Raw genomic sequence first — 23,715 nt, 5'->3', positions numbered from 1 at the left:
CCTGATAATTTCTTATCAAGTGACATTAAGTGTCTAAACTGCAAAGGTGCCCATAAGGCAATCAGTTTGGAATGCCCTGAACTTTTACGCCAAAAATCTATTAAACACTCAATAGCTTCTGAAAATATATCATTTTTTCAAGCATCTAAAATGCACTCAGAGACCTCGTACGCAGAAATTACTGCCAAACCTGTTTTTTCAACCGCCCCTCCATCTCTTATTCGGTCAAACCCTCTTCTCCCACAAACTAAATTTACATTTAAATCCCCAAGAACACCAACAGTCCCAGGCTATAACCAACTAGAACATAACAAGTGCCTCCTATATCCCAATGAGGCGGAGTGGTCGTCAGCTCCAAATGGAGGTGCCCTACCAAATAACTCTTCCGCACTCAAACATTACAATACTGTTTCTGAAAAAGAAAAGTTGGAGAAAACTAACTGCTCTAATAACAACAATTTTCTCAAAACAATGATTACAATGTTGATAGAATTACTATCATCCCAAAACTCTCTACCGTCCAACGCTGCTCTCCTAATTTCTAACCTTCAATCGTTTATATCCGAAAATAGATTCTCATCCATCTAGAATGAATGCACTAGAAAACCCTTCTTCTCATAATAAAAACAATTTGAACATCCTCCAATTGAACAGCAGAAGTGCTGTAGCCAATAAAATAGAATTAATATATATCCTCAAAGAATATAATATAAAAATAGCTGCCATATCAGAAACATGGTTCTCTCCTGGTTTAAACTTCTCGATCCCTGGCTATTTCTGTATCAGAGAGGATTGAGAGGATGGAAGAGGAGGAGTGGCACTTTTTATTCACTCCTCGCTTTCATTTTCTGAAATTCCACTGCCTTCTCATTCTGATTTTCAAGTGGTAGCAGCATCAATTAATGGAATATCATTCGTATCAACTTATCTGCCACCTCGCTGTGACCTGGATATGCAATTTTGGAATGCGCTAATGCCTTTATTATCTAAATCTAATTTCTACATTCTCAGGGACTTCAACGCGCACTCTACATCGTGGAGCTGTTCCTATACTGACAGATTTGGTAATTCAATAAATTCCTTAATCGACTCCTATGACCTCTGCATTTTAAATGATGGATCAGCTACTAGACTAGGCCTTCCTAATCAAAATCCTAGTGCGCTGGATTTGTCCCTTTGCTCTCCTCAAATTGCTATCTCTTCTTCATGGGCACCACTGAGTGACAGTCACTCGAGTGATCATTTCCCTATAATTATTTCATTATCTGCTAGTACTAAAAAAATAGCAATAAACTTAGAGAGTAAATACAACATTAGGAAAGGGAACTGGCTTGCCTTCTCCGAGTATCTTGAAAAGAAAACCCCAAAACTACCTTCTGTCTCTGACTCCCGTGATGTCTGTGACACCTTTTCAGTATTACTGGACACTGTTTTGGCAGCAGCTGAAAACAGTGTCCCAGTGTCCAAACCCGGCAGAATTGCCCGTCAGGCTCCATGGTGGGACGGGGAATGCACAGAAGTCGTGAAGGAACGGAAAGACGCCATTAAAACTTATAAGAACAATTCAACGATGGAGAATTTTCTGAGAGTTAAGGAAATTCAGGCGAAAGCAAAAAAGTTTTTACGGAGCAAGAAGCGCCAGGGATGGTATAACTTTTGTTCCTCATTGGGTCCTCACATTCCTTTAACAGAGGTGTGGGAGAAAATCAAAAGATATAGATCTGCTTTCACCCCACCATCTCGAAGGGCGCCAAACACTGAGTGGTTAGAAGTCTTCACAAATAAATTGGCCCCATCTTATGTCCCTAATGAAGACGAAGTGAAATTTTTAGAACCCAATTCACTAACCTCTCCAATGGCAACAACCCCCTGTCTAAGTACCCCATTCAAATTAGAAGAACTTAATATTGTTCTAAAGTCAGTATCTAACTCCGCCCCTGGGATGGATAAGATATCATATATCTTCTTTCAAAAATTTCCTAAAATATTCCTTAAATACATCCTAGATTTTTATAACTGTATTTTTTCTAATGGATCCATCCAAGGCGTGGAAAGAGCAAAAAATCATCCCAATACTCAAACCAAATAAAGACCCAAATAACGGTGCAAACTATCGACCTATTGCATTATCATCGTGTTTTTTAAAAATTCTCGAGCATCTAGTGAAAAACCGGATTGAATGGTATGTTGAAAATAAACAAATTCTCCCTCTTTCACAGTTTGGTTTTAGGAAATCAAGATCCTGCTTGGACAACCTGAGTGCTTTAACTTCAGATATTTAAATTGCATTTTCTAGTCAGCAATATTTAACTGCCGCTTTTCTGGATATCGTCGGAGCCTACGATAATGTAAAGCTCCCTATTCTAAAAGATATGTTATACCATATTGGATTACCATCAAACATAATCCGCCTTATTTTAAATTCTCTGATGGAAAGAACAATTTATGTCACCGGACTAGAACGTATAAATAAAAGAATAATCTGGAAAGGCCTTCCGCAGGGATCGGTTCTTAGTCCAATACTTTTCAACATATATTGTTATGACCTGAAGAAGATAGTCAATCCTTATACGTGTATCCTTCAATATGCTGATGATATTGTCCTCTATGTTAGAAACAAATGCTGTTTTAAATCCTCAGAGTCTTTGCAATTGGGATTAAAGATGTTTAACCAATGGCTAAACAGAAACGGTCTTGATCTCTTCTGAAAAAAGTTCTGTTATTTTCTTTACTAGAAAACATAAAGTACCGATAACGCAGTTTACCGTTGACTCAGTATCGATTCCGATCTCGAGTACCACTAAGTTTTTGGGCATGATTATCGACAGGAAACTCTCATGGAAAGCTCATCATATTGACTATGTAATTACAAAATGCGAGAAAAATCTAAACCCTCTACGAGCTATATCCAGAGTATGGTGGGGATCGCACCCTTCAACAATGAAAATATTTTACAACAACTTTATTCGAAGCATATTAGATTATGGGAGCTTTTTACTGGATCCTCTCCCTAAATATTTAAGTCTAAAACTAGAACGAGTCCAATCTTAATGTCTAAGACTAATAATAGGGGCAATGAAGTCTCTCCTGTGAATTCCCTTAAGTTGAAACATTAGAAATGCCTCTAAATATTAGACAACAACTGCTTTCCGATAAATTTATAATAAAACGGCTACCACAAAAGGAAAATATTGTTATTGTTAAAATAACCTATCTAAACACCCTATAGGACGAGAAAAGGTTTTGGAATAAAAATTCCAAGCCCCCTCTCTGCAAAAGCATTACTACTCTAGTCGAAATGAATATTCTCTTTCCCCACCACAATATCCTCCCATTCTTCAGAATCCCATATGACGCTATTATCCACACACCAATTTGTATAGAAAATATTGGTCTCCACAAAACAACATTTATGGCCCCAGAGGTTATTAATTTACAATTTACCAACCTGGCCAAAACCAAGTGGCCAAACCATTTATTTGTATACACAGATGGATCCAAACTACCATCCAATGACTTTAGTACTGCCGCAATATACATCCCGAAACTGGCGATAGATCGCAAATTCAAACTCCCTAGTCCTTCCTCCGTCTTCTCAGCAGAATGTCTGGCTATACAAGAAGCTATTCATTTCTGTCTATCTCTCCCTCATACACATGTTGTAATATTTACAGACTCATTAAGTGCGGTTAAATATATTTCCAACAACCTTTCTAAATCCGCAAGTGATGAGCTACTCTGTTCTATAAGACTTAACAGTTGGAAATTCAGTAGAACTGGTAGAGAGCTAATCATAGTCTGGATCCCATCGCACCTTGGTATTAGAGGTAATGAGATGGTAGATGAACTGGCGAAAGCGGCTGCGATAGACGGCTCGCGTCCTCTTGAGTATTATGTGTGTGTTTCCGACATGTCCCCTCGAATTAAGAACGAGGCAAAACGACAATGGAAGACCCAGTGGGAGTTTACCTCCAAATGTAAGGGAACTCTCTATAAAGATATCCAAAAGAGCATACCAAGCTCTCCTTGGTTCCACACAAAAAAATTGTCTAAGAGATTAATCTCAAACATTAGTAGACTACGAATCGGCCACTATTGCACTAATAGCCACCTTTTCAAAATTAATATTGTAGGAAGTCCATGGTGAGAATGTGGTTTGGACCATGAGACTCTCTGGAGTCATATATCTTTGGCTGTCCAATAAGGGACAAAGATAATATGTACTCCTTCTTAAAAAAATATCCTTACCCTATTAACATAGCATCACTCCTCTCCATCCTTGATCCTGAAATTATCCACCATATAGGAAGCATCCTCTCAAAAAATATCATAAATTTTTAGTTTTTTTTTTTAAAATGTTATTTTTATTCCTTTAAATAAATTTTACTCTTGGCAGAAATCATCCTTCTTAGGATGGATTGCCTTAATATAAAAAAAAAGGTACAAGAAGATAACAAAATATCCTAGCCCTTATAGTTTTTCATCATTTCATTTTTCCTTCCGAACTCCTTACCTGATTCAATATTTTATGCACATCCCTTACCTCATTGTGCAAAATGTTACAAAATTATTTCTTTATTACAATAAAGTGAACAATACAAAATTGTTTTGTCCTAGGACTCACCTAAGGTTCACGTGTAAATAGCAATTTGTAGGACAAAACATTGTTCCGAGACATCGCCACTGTTATAAATGAGCAGGCTATCTCTGCTGAACAATGATTACCCTCCCACCACATGTAGCCACATTTTCCTCGTGTGAACATGTTCAGACAGGACTTAGTGACAATAGCGATTTGCTTAAAAAAAATTCTGCTGAAACAGGCAGCAGAGTTTTTTATTTAAATTTATTTTAACAGAGGAAAAATATTTTTGAGAAAGGAATATGGAAGTCTTGGCATTTACAGGGCTTATGACCTGTCATAGGGTGGTTTAAGTGGCCACTTTACACATTGTGTAACATTCACCATTCTGCCCATGTTTGAACATCCACATTTCCTCAACTCTTCCATCTGTTGACTTTTGTAAAGTAAAAGAGCTGAAACCTTTATCACGTGGGTGAGATTCATCCGGCTGAACCAAATCACCTACTAGGCAACGCCTGAAAACAATTTTCCAATTTTTATACTTCTTTTACCAGGTAGTAATTCAACAATGTTTGATTATGTCCAAATGCTTGCAGACTGGCTGGATTTCCTCCCTAGGGAGTTGTTCATTTTTAAATTTATTTCAACAGAGAGGGAAAACATTTTTGAGATGGGAATATGGAAGTCTAGGCATTTTACAGGGCTTATGACCTGTCATTGGCTGGTTTAAGTGGCCACTTTACACACTGTGTAACATTCACCATTCTGCCCATGTTTGAACATCCACATTTCCTCAACTCTTCCATTTGTCGACTTTTGTGAAGTAAAAGAGCTGAAACTTGTCCTGACCTGTCATAAGCCCTGTAAATGCCTCGACTTCCATATTCCCTTCTCGAAAATGTTTTCCCTCTCTTTTGAAATAAATTTAAATATGAACAACTCCCTAGAGAGGAAACCCAGCCAGTCTGCAAGCATTTGGACATAATCAAACATTGTGGAATTTTTTATTATTTAGTTTGTCCTTTAATTTCAATACGTCCTGGTATAAATAATTAATAATATTATTTGTGAATTTGCTCTTAACAAACACTGTCATGTATTCATTTTCACAGTGCTCACCTGTGAACTGTGGCAGAGTTTTTGTATTGTCCCTGCGTTCTGTGCGGTTGAGGCTGTTCACGAAGCTGGGACTAGACAATATTGGCATATTTACCATATTGTCCACATGTAAATGACCCTTTATTTAATTAAGCCCATAAATATACACTGTATAATGAAATAAAATAGGAAATTCCGGAATAGGGAAATATCACATACTACGAATACCTATAAAAATATATAAAACGAATTTAGAAAAATTAATCATATTAGTCAGTTGAGAAATGTTTTCAAACATAACTTTAAAATAAAAATTATAAAAAATGTCTCTAGAAAAACGCGACATGTTTGGCATTGATAATTGTGACGTCAAGATTCGTAACGATGTTACATAAAAATTCAAACGGTTACTAAGTTCAAAATTAACATGGCGTGGCTAATGCAATGACCATTTCAAAATCATAAATTGCAAATTAAAAAAAAAACAATTTTTTACTCAACAATAGATATTTCTTAGACCCTTATTACTTTAAAATTATAAAGAAAAGGTGATATTTCCCTATTAGGATTAAAAAACATTTTACAAGACATCTTTTTCAATAATTTTAGATAAAGGAAAATAAAAGACGCATTGTTATATTCCAGTGTTCTGTATTTTCACACTTAAGTGTCTCTGTCATGTCACACTGGATTAATCCAGTAATTTCGAATCATAACAAACTATCATGCTGTTTCACTGTCCCTTGTAGGACTAAAGGACAGAAGAACACAACATCACTATCTTTGCATACAGACCTCGCTTCGTCGACAGTCTACATGTACATACGCAAGATTATTACAACTTTTGATATCTGTTGAATTTGAGCATGCTGTCTTTCTTATTTTCTGCATCTGTCAATCCTTTGCATCATAAATCCTATTAGCTGTTCTTTCGCTCTACATGTCGAAACTGTTGCGGTACTCCTTTATTGATTTGTCGGTAATGCTCATATCCATAGGCCGACCATAAAGCACAGATTCCATTTGTATCGATCGCCTACCAAACAAAGTTTTACCCACCTGAGAGATCACATTTTGACAGCAGTAAGTCGATTTTAATCATAGTTTTTTCCCATACATCACTTCAGGCCCTTCAGCAGGGTCGGCACCAGAATTCTCTTGTAATTGTGAATGCTTTTAAATAATGAAGCATAAGTCTGATCAACTTACCTTCATGTAAACCGGTGATCAAAATACACCACATCTGGCATCCCTTTGCAACTGCTTTTATACAAGCGCGAGTTTGCCTTTCAACAATTAAAAATCAAAAGAGCGCAAACTTGCAATTGTGAAAGTATCTTTTAAAAAAATGTAGGCTTTTAGGATGTTTTACCAATGTATTCACTGCTGGTGAGATCATTATCATAAGCTTAGTGGTTCCGCCAGTTGCCAAGGGAAAGGGATGCCTCGCGGTGTAATGGTCAGCGCATTTGCCTACCATGCAAGAGGTCTCGGGTTCGATTCCCGACATGGTTGATATGAAATATTATTTAAAAGGGTGATTTTAGACTAGAGGATTTCATAGTCCCTAGACTGGTACCATAAGCGTAAGACTGATCACCTTACCTTCATGTAACAACAATGATCAAGATATGCTGTGGACCAATGGAAAAGGAACGATGATGAATGCAGCGCAGATAAGGGTTTGATGATGATTAGAAAACAGGTGAACAAAAAATAACAACACAGCGGTAAGATTTTTCTGTTTTTATTTTAACCATAAAGTCCATGTTAGTCTATCCGTGTTTCTGCAGCAGTTCACTGGCCTTGGCCTTTTCTAACTTGGTGATGCGAGCCATGGACTTGGAGCCCAGTAGACCACCTCCCCAGTGACGGCGGAGCTCCTCGAAGCGCTCGTTGAAGTTGTTCTTGATGGCCTCCACCAGCTTGGCGAAGGCTGCTCGGTCTCCCGACTCAACCTGGAAAGAGAATTGAATGATAATGCTATGTTTTATATTACAAATTATGCGACAAAAAGATTTTCAAAACTATTATTTTAAAAATATTTATGAAAACAAGATATATGTTTCTTCGTGTAACTGTTGTGATTGGCTTAGGTCATATACACTGGCGGCTCCTGACCGAAATCATTGGCAGTGGATTTCTTTACATTTTGTCAACTTGTATATTGAGTTCAATAATATTATAACAATATGACATGATAAACAGGCAACAGATGGCAGCCCGCACATAGGAAACCAGGAATGTTAAATTCGCCTAACACTATACGCACGTTAGAGGATACTAAATCAACTAAATTCGTACTAACATCATGTCATTACGCATGTTCAAAGTGACATTGCAAACGCACTTTAAACTTCAAATATGCGCATGCGTTGGCAATGCCCGGAGTATGTATATTATCTTCTCTCTCTAACGCACGATTCACCGGTATGAAGCGTTGTCTATCTCGCTCAAATGACGATTTTAGGAGAAATTACAAATTCAGGGTAAAGAATTGTGCAAAACAGAACATACACAGGGACGATTGCGCATGCGTAGACAAGATGAGAAAATCGTTCGCTAGAGTCGATCTCGCTAGATCTTTTGGCGCTAGTATTTAATATTATAATGTTTATGAGTATAATATTGCAACGAATACCTGTTTTTTTGTAGCTACCTATAACATATTTTTACTATCAATAAAATTACTCATTTATTTGCACATATTTTTACTTGGCAGTGCACTTCACTTATGCACATACTAAGGAACCGCCTCTGGTCATATATATACTCGTAATAAATAATAATCTAGAGATTTATAAGCAAGAGCACAGTGTAGATATGACATTTATGATTATTTACTTTATTTATAAGTTGATAAATATTGAAAAGTGTCATATGTCAAAATGTGACTTGCAAATAGCTGTCTTTTTGTTTATGAGAGCAGTATATAGCCATCAGTTCAAAACACATGGTATTAAAAAGGCAGCTATAGTCTACGTGACAATGACTGGTTCTTATCGAACCGCCCTCGTATCTATGTGACGAAGTCCACATCAGTTTTTTTAATAAAAATAACTTTTGATAAAGTGCGCAATTTCACTGAACATATTCCCAATCCCTCATATTCCCTTATCTTTGTCCAAACAGCTATGGAAATATCAAATCTTCACATTTGACAAAATGCCAATTTCCTCTGATGTCATTATGACCTTTCTTCATATGACTGCAGTTAAATATATTGTGGGTATACAGGCAAAAAACGTTAACTGAAAAATATGCGGATTTGACTTTATGATGCAGTTTTGTAAAGTTTTTAACGTTCTAAAAACTGGCAAAATACACTAAGTCCATTTCATATATCTGTAGTTTTAAAAATAAATTTAAGGTTGAGTCGTATACCGGGTATTTTATTCAGGCTAAAAGCTTTAAATAACTTAATATTTACTTGACATTTAAAATTAAGAAATGAAAAATTAAAAACATGTTCTTAAATAAGCACATAACATTTCACTATATTTATACTTAAGATATAAAAGAGTAAAATTGGAACAACACTTAAATGCTCGAGCATTTCAGAAATCAATTTCTGAAAACAGGGATTTGAGAGTTAAAGCTTTTTGCCAGTATATCCACGATATGTATAGTGTAATGAGAAAATATTGTCCGGAAATGCGTTAGATATTTTGGTAGTACAATATTTCTTTATTTTTAATCATTAGACGTCCTCTATTGCCCGTGCAATGTTAGTTAAGAATAATAAAGGGTAGGAAGAAGAATTTAATGGTTTGTATTATTTGAATGACAAATAGAATACTGGCGAATGATCAGTAAGGTTTCTATTGGTGGTAGAAGAGCTTTCCGCATAACATTATAGGATAGCAAATATACAACATCATTTCACACGCCAGATTCTGCGCTAAATTAGTAATGATAGACCAGTAATGATAGGACAATGGTGTGACACTCACATTGGTCAGGCAGATGGCGCTGCAGTTTTTCCTCCTGATGAGAGCTCCGAGACGAGCCTTTCCCTTGATGATGCAGTATGGAACTCCCATCTTTCTGCAGAGGGCAGGGAGGAACAGTACAAGCTGGAATAAAAAGATCAATCTGTATTGTATACCATTTAATTTGATAATATCTTTCAATTTAATTCAATGTTTTTTTTTTTTTTATCAAGCCGAATTCAGAGTGTCTGAGCACCTATGACCACAACCAAGTGCAGTGCTCACAGCATAAATATGTAAGCACCTAATATTCAAACCTAAATTTATCAGGCGTGGATATTCAAATTGGAATCATTTTTGGTTTTAAAAGGGGCTAAATTTACATACTATTGACATCTGTCTGTAAAATCTTGATTTCTTTTATTAGTAAAATGATAAAGAGAATGATATTTTTTCGACTGCTATCAATGTCGCGTGACGCTATCATAACTCAAGCGCCTATCTTGCTTTTCAGGACCAAATTGTGTTTGCGCTGTTTTGTAAAACCGTTTTAAAAATATAAAAACTTAAAAATGATTTCATGATACAGATTTTTATTTAGTTGTGGGGAAATTTTAGTATTTATTTTTTTGAACTGCAACATTTAATGCACGCTAAATGTTTATTAGCAGTTAATTTTTTTACTAAATTTATTTGTTATAATTGGCTACTCTGAATAGGGACTAGAATCAGATTTTGCGATAAGTGATGATGATTTTCTGCCGAATCTTAGTGACATTATCTATTCGGTTGACGATGAAACTATCAGTTTCGGCAGTGAATCATTGTTCATAATTTGGATGAACTGGCTGAAATTAATTCAGAACCTTTTAATTGTCACAACTGTTTGACCCTTTATATGATGCAAATTTTGTTCAGATTTACTTCTTCCAAAACAAATTAAATATGTTCTTTTTTAAGATAATAAATAAACAAATTGCTTATTATTAGTACAAAAATGTAGAAACTAAAAACCTCAATTCTGGTACCACTTTGTTTGAGGTTTCCTTTAAAGGGTTAAAAAGACATACAAAATGCCAAAATACAAATCTGTATCTTAAGAGGATAAGAGTCCACTTTTTACCATTTATGAAGAAATTATCGCAATAAACTATTTTATATGTAAATACCAAAGTCCACTTTGATTTAATGCAAAAAAACATCAGTAGTCCCAGATATGCTCATTTAATACGCATTTACAAATTATCAAAATGAATCGGGTTGTGGTCCTGTGGCTAGTGTCTCGGACTCACGGACCAAAGGTCCGTGGTTCGAATCCTACTCTACCCCAACTTGATTCCCATTTTCTAATAGTGAGTTATTCACAACTCGTTGAAAATGGCCCTCAAAATGAAATATTTGGGTAAATCATAAGAACGCAAATATTTCTTTTTTTTTTTAAAATAAAATATTTTTGAATTGATTGAAATTATCTCATTTGGTTCAAACGTTAGGATATTTTGGTTCTTTAAAGATTAAAATTATCTAATTAGGTTCAAAAGTTAGGATGTTTTGGAAATCGCACAATCACAAAATCTTGTTTCCTGAACATTTTGTTCAATGTGACTCACGTGGTTTATCCTTCCAAGGCACAGAAATTAATATCGGAGTGTCACTGAGCACATCTAATGGAATATTAAGATTATTTCATTGGACCCATAATTTGAATAGAATTGTTATCGAGACCTAAGAATAGTTAGTCATTTGCCTTACACACCAAAGGTTGTGTGTTTCATTGACATTAATTGGAACTGATTTTTCTTAAATCGAGGTGTTTTCTTCTATATAAAAGCTGTCAGACTTCTAGGCCGTCACAGTGTATTAAAAATAAGATAAAATGCCAAATAAATTAGCTAGTGACATTGGAAATAATATATAATATTAAACTTGTAACAATAAAAATCAATAAGATATTGTTTAGCTCAGTTGTCAAAACGACATCAGTGATTCAGGCAATCCAGGATACGCATTCTTATCTTGGATACATCCTGAACTCAGTCGAAGAAATTCATACATCATCGCTAAACATAATTTATATCTGCCTATTGTTTCATTTTGAGGCTTACTTCTTATATTGAATAAGGTAAAAATTTAAAAGGGAAAATAGACAATACGAATAACATGTAAAATTGTGGAAAATCAGAATTTATTTTTTGAATTGTAGAAAATATTGATATGGCAGAAAAGTTGATAATAATCGGAAATTAATTTGAAAAAAATATTTGTGGTGGTTTTGATCAAAATGGCGCTGTATAAATAGTAACCGAAAGTATTTTTACAAAATATGCTTCATTATTTAAGAAAAATATTAGTTTTTAAGGTGCTTCCCACTCTCACTGTGGTAAGGTCTCTTTGGCTGTTATTTTGCAATACACATTTCTTAAAGGCAGCTTTTTTGTAATCCGGGTTTCTAAATAAATCAGTAATGGTATCTTACCTCAATAGGGTCGACATCGTGAGCGATGATAACCAACTGTGCCTTCTTCTTCTCCACCAACCTTGTGACGGTGTTGGTGCCAGCCCTGATTGTGTTTGGTCGCTTGGAAGGTGGCGCATCCTTGCCAGCAACCTGGGAAAAATATACATTTTAATTACGTACGGTCTATTTACACATAATAGGTTGGTGTACATATTTTGTATCAGTGTTAAAAAGCTCGTAAGGTATTACAATCATGTTATTGTCATAAGCTTTGTATCATCACTTGAGAAACGAAGTAGTCGATAGGTTAATTGAAACAGAGATTGTGAATAGTAAATAAATCTAATTTGTATTAACTGATAGATAAAGAACATTACTTCTGCATGTGAAATAGAACGAGAACCTTCGACTAGCATTTTTGATGTGATGGTTACTTTCAGGTAAAAATCCAGTAAAATAAAATTGAGTGGAGATATGTCTGCCAACTATGCTTTAAGTTCCAGGTCCGATTCCTGGCAGTCAATGTGAAATATTTATTCTGAAGGTTCACTGCAATATTCCACCAGAAGCGTAAGATTAATCACCTTATCTTCGTGTAACAGTTAATCCAAATACACTGTATTTGGTGCATCAATGCAGTGTCCTATGCACCACTTGGTGTGGAAAGGGAAATAATAATGATAATGATTAAATAAATTCAATTTAAGTTTATCAGATTACCATAAAACTTCTGAATGTCTTAAAATAAATTAACCCTTCATAGAAAAAAATGGGTTTTACAGTAGACCATAATCTTAGTGAGGAGGTTTAGTGTTACGGGAAATTGGTTATAAAAAATGTTTTCTTACAAGCGGTAAAAATTAGGAGCATTTACTTGTACAGTGAAGTTTTTTGAAAATGTACAAAAAAAATCATAAAAATGGTTTTTACAAAAACGAACTACACTGGACTAAGTCACAAGTTCTTGTAAACCAACCAATCAATTATTTTATTTTTGCACCACAACAGGCCAGGGGGCCCAATTACAGTGGTGAATTACATCACAGAACACCCAGGCTTGAGAAAAATCACATTTAATTTGTGTTCTCACTGGGATAACCCGGAACCTTCCGCCTGTGAGTCAAGCGTCATGACCACTACACTACGGAGGCCGCCAAATTACAGCGTTATGTGTTAAAAATGTTTCTGGGTAGCCATTTTCTTCAACGTTTCGTTTATTTTGACAGTATGAGGTTCTACTTTTAAATGTCAGCACAACTCACCGACAATAACTAACTTGTGACGTCACGGGCAGAGCAATTTCAAAATATCAAAACTTTAAAAAAAAATCACAGCGATGATGAGACAGATAAAAACATTTTTTTAAATTTTTTTGGCTTAGTTTGAAAGTCAGTAAACAAAAATTCAAAAACCAATGAACATTCTCATTTGGAGACTTGATGTCATTGAAACATTGATTGGTTTTATCAAAAAGGTGTAAGCATGTTTACACAAGATTTTACCTTAATTAAAACATCAATAAATTATTTAGTCTATGTCTGGGCAGATCAGGAATGCAGTTTTGCTAACTGCTTACTGCATCATATAAAAAAAAGATATTTTGAGGTGGAACTGCATTTTAATTATTATATAATTACATACTTATTTATCTTAATTCCCCTTTCATGTCACGATGAAACCCAGTTAATGGCGAAAACTATAAACAAGAGCAAAATTAAACTAAATACCTATTTGTATTCCCTATAAACATTATTTGTCGCATGGAAAATGTAAGATCAATGTTGACATAAAGTATTTAGTTAAAAGGGTTCATTTATTTTTCCATGGAAGCTAAAAAGTTTTTTTTTAAAGAAGAGGAAAGAAAGATATTGAACATTAATTCAGAAATGCATTTCTAAGTAATTAACTAGTTACCTTGGCTTCAGCCTTTGCCTTCAAGCGCTGTTTCTTTTGGATTTCACTTTCAGGCCGGTATTTGCTCAGGAGTTTGAATAGACCCTTGGCTGAAATAAAAACAATTACAAATTTTAAAGAGAAAATTAAAAATTCATGTCTCTAGTGGAGAATTTAACAAAGGAAATCAGTGTTAAAAAGCTCGTTGTTAATATACAACATGGAATGTTTCAGATTTAGTTTTCATCATTTAGAGAAGATAATATAGGAAACACTACGCCTTGATGAGTCCTCTTCTGATACCAGGCAGAATATTTATTGTTATAGAGTGACCCGAAATAAAAACGAAGCAATACAGTGTCCGTCTCAATAATCCGCTATTTGTATGGCAAATTCAGTAGACTGCCGGCTGCCTAAAGATTCGAGCGCAAAGCTGTAAACCTTGCTACTCTTGATTGGGTTCAATAATTAATAAACACAGTTTCTAATTGTATGTAATTTTATAAACACTTTCAATTTATTACACTGTTAGATACAAGTACGAATTCCTCAATAAAAACTATCTTTACAAATTACCTGTTTTAAATTTAACCTATATTGTACGCATGTACTATAACAGCGATCAGCAACTGGCAGCCCACGAAGTGTTCTCCTATGACCCTGCGGGTTTCCGAACGGACCACAGTAGTAAATGCAGCTCAGCCGTCAATAAAGAATTTCACTTTATTTTATCGTAAATTACAATGTTCGGGGTAACGAGTGTTGTAGTCGGCATGTTTTGTACAAAAATATTGTTACAAATTGTAGTCTTTCAACACGGCAATGAATTTAAATCTGCCTGCACTATAATCTGCCGTTTTCACTTATTGGACACTTGCTTTACAAAAGTAATACTAAGCCGTATGAGTTTCATTAAAAAATATTTACTTGGTTTTACATGCCGAGAATTCATTTAAATGATCAAGATAACAAACATCAGAAACATAAAACAGCCAATCATAGGTTAAGCCCTGTAATTACCTAGATTTCCAGATTCCTTCTCAAAGGTTTTCTTTGTAGGGGATAAAATCCAGTGCTGGTCTAAAAGCGTTCAGACATACTGAAAATATTGTTCACATACCAGTTTGCTTATCAAGAGTGGATTGGAACTGATGTATCGGGGGAGGAACTTTCAGTCTCCTCTTCAGCACGGCCTTCTGTCGCTGGATGCGCACGTACTTGGGCCAGCGCACGAAGCGGGAGAGGTCTCTCTTGGGCTGCACATCTTGGCCTGAGGAAGGTAAACCGGGGTGAGAAAACCATAACGAAACTCGGTGATCAATTAGTTGCGAAGAATGTTGGTCACTTCAGTGTTAAAAAGCTCAATGTTGAAACATCATTAATTTCAGGAACATGGTTCATCATAGTGAATACTTGACTTATGTTATGATACTCGTTAAAAAAACAGTTTAAAATGTTTAATCATTTTTGCATTTTCTTTAAATTGGATGTTACTTCACTTTTTTTTAAGGAAACTAAAAATCAATTTTGAAAAAATGCAACAAATATTTCAATTGTATAGTTATACAGTAAAATTTTCTACAAATTAAAAATAATCTAAAAGTGAGACATTTCACACCCTATGCGACAGTAGCGAAATACATTACCCGTGCTATACTATGCTCGAGTTGCACATAATGTTAATTAGAAGCTCACTTAGCGGGGTAACGGAAGACATCACACTAACTGTGAACCATTTGGAATGTACTAATTTTAAAATCCTAAAATTGGGATTTTTAACTGAAGTAGCCATCAAACCAAAATCCCTGTCAAGGATTCTGGTTCTTTTACACACAACAGAACTGTATTCTTCTATTTGCCAAGACTCAACAGTAGCCTGAAGGACTTTTAATGCAACATTGATGATAGCAAGACAGGTCCATCATATTTTTTGTATTTGTATTTTTTGTATTTTTTTTGCACCACAACAGGCCAGGAAGCCCAATTACAGTATTGAATTACATCACAGAACACCCAGGCTTGAGAAAAATCACATTTAATTTTTGTGTTCTCACCGGCAATCGAACCCGGAACCTTCCGTGTGTGAGTCAAGCGTCTTGACCACTACACCACGGAGGCCGCCTATATTAACAAGGCCTTGGAATATTTCACCTTTACTGGGTTGTTGGGCAGTCCAACGGACATTTAAAAAATCGACGCCTAACCAATTAAATTGTACATAAATTCTTACCAATTCCAAAGTTACGTGTCCTCTTTTCGAAGAGTGGGTTGACCACCTTTTTGGGTTCAACTTTCTTGACCACCAGGGGGGCGGCTGCCACCTTCTTTCCGGACTTCTTCTTGGGCTAAATAAATAAAGAAACATAACAATAAAAATTGTGATTGTGAACACGAAATTTAAAATATCAGGAGGATCTAGAACACAAAAGAACTGTAAATGAAAGTCATTGCTTGCTGAACATCTCGGTCAAAGTGAGCTGTCTGACTCATCCGTTTTCAGGCAGCGAAGTAGTTTTTTGGAATTGACTGCAAACGTACTGACGTTTCCATACTTTTTTTTTGAAAATTTGAAAGTGATTCTGACTGACTATCAGTGATTCGGATAGTCAGAGTACAGACAATTAGAGTTCTACTGTATTGAATTCTCTAATATAATTGCTATACGAGAGTTTTCATCAATAACCTTTTTTTATTTAATATTTTCACAATCAATATTTTTATTTATCAAACCTATCAATTGTCTCGAGACTCAAATGGTAAAATAAATATACATGGCGAAAATGAAGTGCTGTCAAAATGCAATCAACCAGATGAATGTGTGCTAACCTATGTATGATAGGTGCTTAAATGTCGAGATCGGTACATTATATAAGGTTGAGATAAGCATTATCTACCAATTCCAGAAAGGAGTTTGGCGATGGTTCAGGCATGTAGAGAGAATGAACAGCGAAAACATGGCTAAAAATAATTACGAGATCGAGGAAGACTGAGAAAGACGTGTCAACAAATGCAACTAATATTTTAATATGGACATGTCGAAATTTGGAATAATCGGCGTATGAATGAAGAGGAGAATGGAGCGAGGTCTGCATGGCATTAAATTCTCTTCACCTACCCCTACAAACGGCATGATGGTTTGTTTAAACCAAGAACGAAATAAGAATCTTCTTGAACAAAATTTCTTTAAATCTATCAAAATGAGATATTAAACATTGAACCAACTGCTGTTTTGTGCGTCCATAACCCCAAAAAATATATTAACCTTTATCATGGCAAAACGAATACATTGGATATAGTTGAAAATGCTTCGTCCCTAACATTTTTTTGTTTTAATTAAAATTTATTCTCAACTGCATTATTAGTGAGAATGAAAAATATGGAAAAGCAGTTTTAATTGAATGCTGATTTACTCGTGTTTTATTAGTTAATGAGAAAAAATTCAGTCACATGTATCCACAGGATAAGATGCATTGCCAAGAAAAGGCAATGAAAAAATTATTTACTAAACTTTTACTAAAATAAAAATAATGCGGAAAGTATTCGGAACCATGTCCCAAAAACCAAGACATTTTTTTTCTAGCCCTTACAAAATGTTAAAGCTTGAAGACAAATTAAATGTGACGTTTCTTAAAAAAATCGGTGCATTTGTTGTCAACTACATAAAATGATACGATCAAAATACACATTGTTACAGTATTATAAAAACTGACGACCTAAATGCGTGCTAATGTTTAAAGGATAAAATATATGAATAATTCAATGGTAAAATAAAATCTGAAACTTTGTAGGTTATGCACGTCCAACATTTTAAACACAATACAAAATAAATCCCTTAATAATACTAAGGCAACACAAATTAAGACACTATAAGGATTGTACCGAAGCGAATCTGACACATTTTTATACAAAATAATTAAAACAATCACAATAATACGAAAGGCATGTGCAGTTTGGCACTTCAGATGTCCGAAAACACAACACAAATTTAAGCACTTTAAAGATTCGAAGACTCGAAAATATATATCATCGAGGATAAAAACACTCACTCACCTTCTTTTGTACCATCTTGAATGGTATTAAATGAACAGATTATAAATCCACGAAGAGATTCGTGGCCGGCAAACGGACATAAACCAGTCGGCGATAATGGCCGATGTAAAAAGAAACTTCGATGACGTTTCCGGCGACGGGTGAACTCGAGCACGCTATTGGTTCAAATTAAGGTCACGTGGTACTTTGCAAGCGCTAAAGCGGTGAGTAGCTAAAATAAATAAAATATCTTTTGGTATTACAGTTTCCTGTAATTTTATAGTTTGAATTTCAAATATTCCACTAGATGGCAGTGCAAACGTATAAAAAAAATAATATCAAATTATTTTTTTATGCCTTAGCCAAGGCATGTAATGGCCAAAAACAAATACACGTTCTTGACGAATTACAAAGAAAAAGTATAAAACAACAAGAACCAGTTATAAACAATTTAATTTCAGAATTCTTTATTTTGAAAATACAATGTCAACTGATAGTTATTTAATTCTATTATTGACCAATTATCAATTGGTCTAAGTTTCACATAAAGAATAAGACAAATTATGTCTACCTACCTTTTTTTCAGCATGAAACTTTTAAATAATACGTAGTAATTTTTATTCCAACTTGATAACGTGAACTGCAATATTTTATTGTTCCCAGACTTAATGCTTAGACTGATTTCATTTTAAGCGTAAGACTGATTTAATTTAATTATTTATTAATAACATTGTACGTTTGTTTTTCATTTATTATTTTTTTATTTTTTAATAACGTTGTACATACGTGTTACATGTGATTCAATTTTCCTTTTCAAAATTCTAAATAATATGGTTTATTCGCCGTACCTTTTACCAAATATTGCTTTCCGTTGTCCTCTTCGCTATACCAGATAAGATTCCTTTTTTTATATACCAACTTGTAAAACAATTGTACCTCGGATTAATTCATTAGACGTACCTGTAAAAATTATAATGGACTCAGTATTGATGTAGACATTTTTAACTACACGTTGCAACATGCAATAAATGCATTTATACAGAAAATTTCTTCGTGGAGTTGATTATTTGGGATAGTTTCTGAATGTACATCTATGGTTTATGCCATGTATAAATATATGTGCCGCATGTAATGTATATGTTTGTGTATGTGCATGAACGGCTCAGAGTGTGAATACGGTATTTTTATTTATTACCAATGATGACCTGCATGGAAAACGTAAATGATAACAATTATTATTTTCTCACTTGAGTTTCTTATTTATTTATTTTTTGTCCCATTTAATGTTCACATCTTTTGCATAATTTATGAAAAATTTATTGGTCTTTTTATGTTAGAAAATCGTTTTTTTTAAATACTTTTTATGTATGACTTAAAGTAAATAAATCCCTAGACAGACATACAGTTTATAACTTCACAATCAGGAACGACCCATGCTTACCCTTATTCGCAAGAAAATCAGTGATGAGCCAGGGCACTTGTAATGCATTCATAAACATACAAACACACATGTATATTGGCATATACATATTCATATTATATTGTGTATAAAGTTTGTACATATCATAAATATACGAAATATTATATAACCTGTTACATTTAATATTTAGACGTACATATTGATCATTCGCCAGTTATTTCACATTCTGTAGTAGTAATCCATTCCCGTTCGAGAAAACCAATGACTAAAACCAGATAGAAATTTTAAAAATGACTGACTCCTTTGTCACCTGATCCAGTAAATTAAAGATCCTTGTACCTACCACAGAGAATTGCCTCTTAGCCAAAGTTCTGTTTCTTTTTGGTACGGTTGTGACAATTTTCATTTGATTGCCCATATTTTTTTTCGAATGCCAATTAGCTGAAAGGAAAGAGTTTTATATAGTAAAGTGTGCGTATAAATACTAAATTTTTTTTTTCCCTAAATACAATGGTCAACTCATAGGAGCAAATTAGAAAAAAAAAACTAAATGTCGCAACCGACTACGCCCCAGGGGTGCACTCCTTCGCAAAATAACAACCGCCATGACAATACAAAATACTTTACATACAAAGTAACTACTGCTATTTTACTATTAATGTTAAACTTAAAACAAGAAAAAAATACTCATTACTCTATCACCTGTACACATATAACAACAACTATTAAGAGAAATCGAATAAAAATACTTACTTTTTACTGCAAAAAAGTCACGTAGGCCTATGCAGACGTTAGTGTCGCGCGATGGCTGACGCAATATTGCGGAAAACGTTCAGTCGGACACGCCGTTCTTCACTCCCCTTGCACCCTTCCCGCTATTCCTTATAGTTTCGCCAATACGACGACTGTCACAATCGTACCCTGGCACAACCGTACCCAGTCTACCCTACGTAGTAATTCGTGTTCGAGGAATATCTGGTTATTACAACATTTTGAGTCTGTCCTAATGTTTGTAATTCAAAGACTGGATTTCACCCCCTAGGGAGTCATTAAGATTAACAAATAAACAACAGGGATGGAGAACATTTAAGAGAAGGGAAAATGGAAGTCTAGGCATTTACAGGGCTTATGACCTGTCCTTGGCTGGTTTAAGTGGCCACTTTACAAACTGTGTAACATGTTTGAACATCCATATTCCTTCATAAAAATAATATATACATTTTTTATGTTGTAGAATACATATATTCGTTTTTTTAATCTATCTGTTGTTGTGTCTAAATGAGATTTCCAGCGAAGGTGTTGGTCAATGACTGCTCCCAAATATTTCATGTTTTCTGTCTACTTTATCTGTGGGCAAGTACCTTACCTTTGTATAAGAGATGATCAAACTACGCTGCATTTGGTTCACAAATACAATGTCATATGCACCGCTGGGTGCGGTTGTGTTTTTCTATTTTATTTTATTTTATTTTATGTGCTCGTGTATGACTGGTAAGGGAATGAATATGGAGTTTAGGCTTAAAAAAATACGCAGAACCAAGATATTTATATACTTTATTTTTAGCTTCAATGCACTATTTTTTACTAAGCAGGAATCACAAAATTTATTAAATAATCAAATTGACACAATACTTACAAATAATATTATTTAAATCGTAGTTCTAATTAAGTATTATTATACATGAGTTATGACCTTAGGTAAATAATCTAATTGGCGAATTTAAGTAAATTAGCATTCCTTTACAATTTTTTCAGAGAAAAACATACAAATGTTAAAAACGTCCTCAGAAAGGTACAATATTCTACTACTGATATAAAAATATTTTTTCAGTAAATTTGCTCTTTAAAAAATAACCTGCTTCACAAATTTACGAACTGATTTTACTTTAGAAGCTTTTAAGCCTCTTTTTACAGTTTTTTCCGTAATATTTTTTAACAAATATAGACAGAATAATTTATTTTAAGAATTTATATCATCTGATTTCACATTTACCATTTTTTTGGTATCCATCGACCCAGGGCTAGATGCCCCAAAAAAATTTAATTTAAATAAAGATTCAAAATAAAAAATAAGGTACTTTCACAAATTGGGAATCACGTGGAAAATATATTTGATATGTAGAGCGAATTCTTATGATATAACTTTACCATTAATGTATGAAAAACTGGTTTTCATTTATAACTTTTGGGTTTAAAACCGAGCATATACAAAACGGCTCGCAGTTGGCGTCACGTCATTTTGACATCACACATCAATCCATTCGAGTGTGCATCTAATAAACATTGCGTACAAGTATGACGTGGTAACATAATACGTACCGTTTGTGCCATAGGGCGCGAAACGTCTTGTTTTCGTGTAATTCAAAATATTCATATTTTACAACTGCAGAAAATCTATTCGACGTCGCACGGAAAAATTAATAATACTGTCGTCAGCATAATTTTTGGCTTATCTAAAAACATTTTTTTGAAAAATCGTGAAAATATCTTATTGCTGCATTTTTGTCAAAAAGTACAAAGTTGGTTGAATGAAATAAGTAAAATATAATTAATAATTCTGCCTATTTTGACGAAAAAGCAACAATTATTTAATTCAAACCTTTTTTCTCATTCGTTTTTATTTCTGTTGCGTTATTTCGTTTTGTGTTTTTTGTTTATTGATTTATTAAATAATCTCATTGATTTTTACGTTAAAAGTATGAGATTTAGTATCAAACAAAATTGGGACATAAAAATTATTGTGACCAGAAATCCAACAAATTATTTAACATATTAATACTTAATACATAAATAATATAAACATAGTTTGTATTATTCTAAAGTATATTTAAAAATACGAATAAAGGACAAAAAGTAGCAGTCTTGAAATTTCCTGCCACAAAAAAGATACGACATTTAAAAAAAATATTTTTTGTTATTTTATACTTAATTCAATGCATATTTATACAGTGAGTGCATAATGATGGCGATATTCAACTATTAAATTGAAAGTTAAATTGATAATGTTTATAAAAGCTATTTACTTGGTTACAGCAGTTTACAGTAATTAATACAATTCATATTTAATTATTTATATGGTAACCTAGTGAGTTAAAATTACTTTAAAATACAATAATTTAATTAGGGTATCAAAGTCATCCATTTAAAAATCAATTCTTTGGAATTTGTGCAAATATATGTACAGGATAATAAGCAATTGATAAATTAATTTTACTTAATATAACTTTAGTCCATTATGTAAAGAAACAATGAGCAATTCATCGATATGATATTCTTCTTCTTTTCGTTCCTCTCCCTGATGGAAGTTGCCGGCACATATTATTTATAACGAAACTGCCAGCACAGATTTTTTTACATATTCTTTACAGTAAATTTTTTGGTAATACATCGATAAAAACGGTTTAAATTCGACAAAAATATAATTAGTTTTAACCACGTCTTTGTAAAATTATTGTTAACATTTCCGAGCCTAACTAGGGGATATCGAGAATGGCATTTTTTTTTAAAGAACTTTTTTGTAAATTATCATAAAGATTTCATTTTTTACAGAATCCCACCCCATAATGTTAAGAATATGTTTTTTTTTTTGGTGAAACAAATAAATATTTAAATATTTTATTTTGAGGGCCATTTCCAACGAGTTGTCAACTCAATGTAATTTTTTTTTAAATCTGCCGATTTCTTTTAATAATAATTCACATTTGTATTTCCTTTCCTCGGTGAAAACAGCAAACATAGCAATTCGTCGCTCTACAGTTTCGTAATATTTGATAGGTTGGTCAGTTTGCACGCGAGCTTTTTGCTATTTGGTCGCTTTTTTCCAGCAATAACCACACATATCCGGATTTCGTGCTTTACATTTTACGTGCATTCCTCGTCCAACTCCCCAGTGTACCTCCAAGCTAACGGGTGGCGTGACACTAGATCAGTGCTGTTCAACGTGTCACGCCAAAAGCAGCGCGATGTCATATGGCATCCTCTCGAAACAGTATTTTATTTTTAAAATATATAAGCTTCATAGAAAACTCGAAATGTTATGGAACAGTTTTATAAACACTACCATGACAATCACAATGACATTTTTATATTTGTTAAAGTTGTATTTATAGCATTTTAGCTGGGATATTTCTGGTACCCGCCCCCTCCACTCAGGGCCTCAATTACAATGGGAAGTCAACATTTATCTTCAATTTTATCTACAAAGTAAAATTAAGTTTTCTGTATGGAAAGCAGAATTTGCATACAGTTTTTTTCTTCAAAACATGTTCAATCATAGGTTACCGACGAAGATACTTTAAAT

At 34.0% G+C, this 23,715-nt stretch overlaps 1 protein-coding gene and 3 non-coding genes across 4 annotated transcripts; all 4 read right to left on the bottom strand.

Moving 5' to 3' along the window:
* Nucleotides 1-7,414: 7,414 nt before the first annotated feature.
* Nucleotides 7,415-18,129, bottom strand: RpL7A (ribosomal protein L7A). Its single transcript, XM_088224217.1, has 7 exons — nt 18,017-18,129; nt 16,197-16,311; nt 15,087-15,236; nt 13,988-14,076; nt 12,092-12,223; nt 9,637-9,759; nt 7,415-7,641 (listed from the first exon to the last, which is right to left on the bottom strand). The coding sequence occupies exons 1-7, from the start codon at nt 18,029-18,031 to the stop codon at nt 7,459-7,461; spliced, it is 807 nt and encodes a 268-aa protein (XP_088080343.1). The 5' UTR covers nt 18,032-18,129; the 3' UTR covers nt 7,415-7,458.
* LOC148283033 (small nucleolar RNA SNORD36) lies at nt 12,289-12,362 on the bottom strand. The gene has a single exon (XR_015821966.1). It is a non-coding gene; the product is annotated as a small nucleolar RNA SNORD36 (small nucleolar RNA).
* Nucleotides 14,149-14,221, bottom strand: LOC148283032 (small nucleolar RNA SNORD36). The gene has a single exon (XR_015821965.1). It is a non-coding gene; the product is annotated as a small nucleolar RNA SNORD36 (small nucleolar RNA).
* Nucleotides 15,307-15,375, bottom strand: LOC148283031 (small nucleolar RNA SNORD36). The gene has a single exon (XR_015821964.1). It is a non-coding gene; the product is annotated as a small nucleolar RNA SNORD36 (small nucleolar RNA).
* Nucleotides 18,130-23,715: the final 5,586 nt, after the last annotated feature.

Source organism: Micrasema longulum, unplaced genomic scaffold (assembly GCF_059751315.1).
Source record: "Micrasema longulum isolate JH-2025_06_02 unplaced genomic scaffold, ASM5975131v1 h1tg000271l, whole genome shotgun sequence".
NCBI lineage: Eukaryota > Metazoa > Arthropoda > Insecta > Trichoptera > Brachycentridae > Micrasema > Micrasema longulum.
The sequence above is the reverse complement of the archived record's forward strand: the minus strand, read 5'-3'. Positions and strand labels throughout refer to the sequence as shown.

Bases quoted from the DNA above. Each gene is read 5' to 3' on its own strand.
- RpL7A (XM_088224217.1), bottom strand. The intron at 14,077-15,086 runs GTATGTGAACAA...TTTTTATTTCAG, and splicing joins CACTCTTGATAAGCAAACTG to CCAAGGGTCTATTCAAACTC. The intron at 7,642-9,636 runs GTGAGTGTCACA...TTCTCTTTCCAG, and splicing joins GCGCCATCTGCCTGACCAAT to GTTGAGTCGGGAGACCGAGC.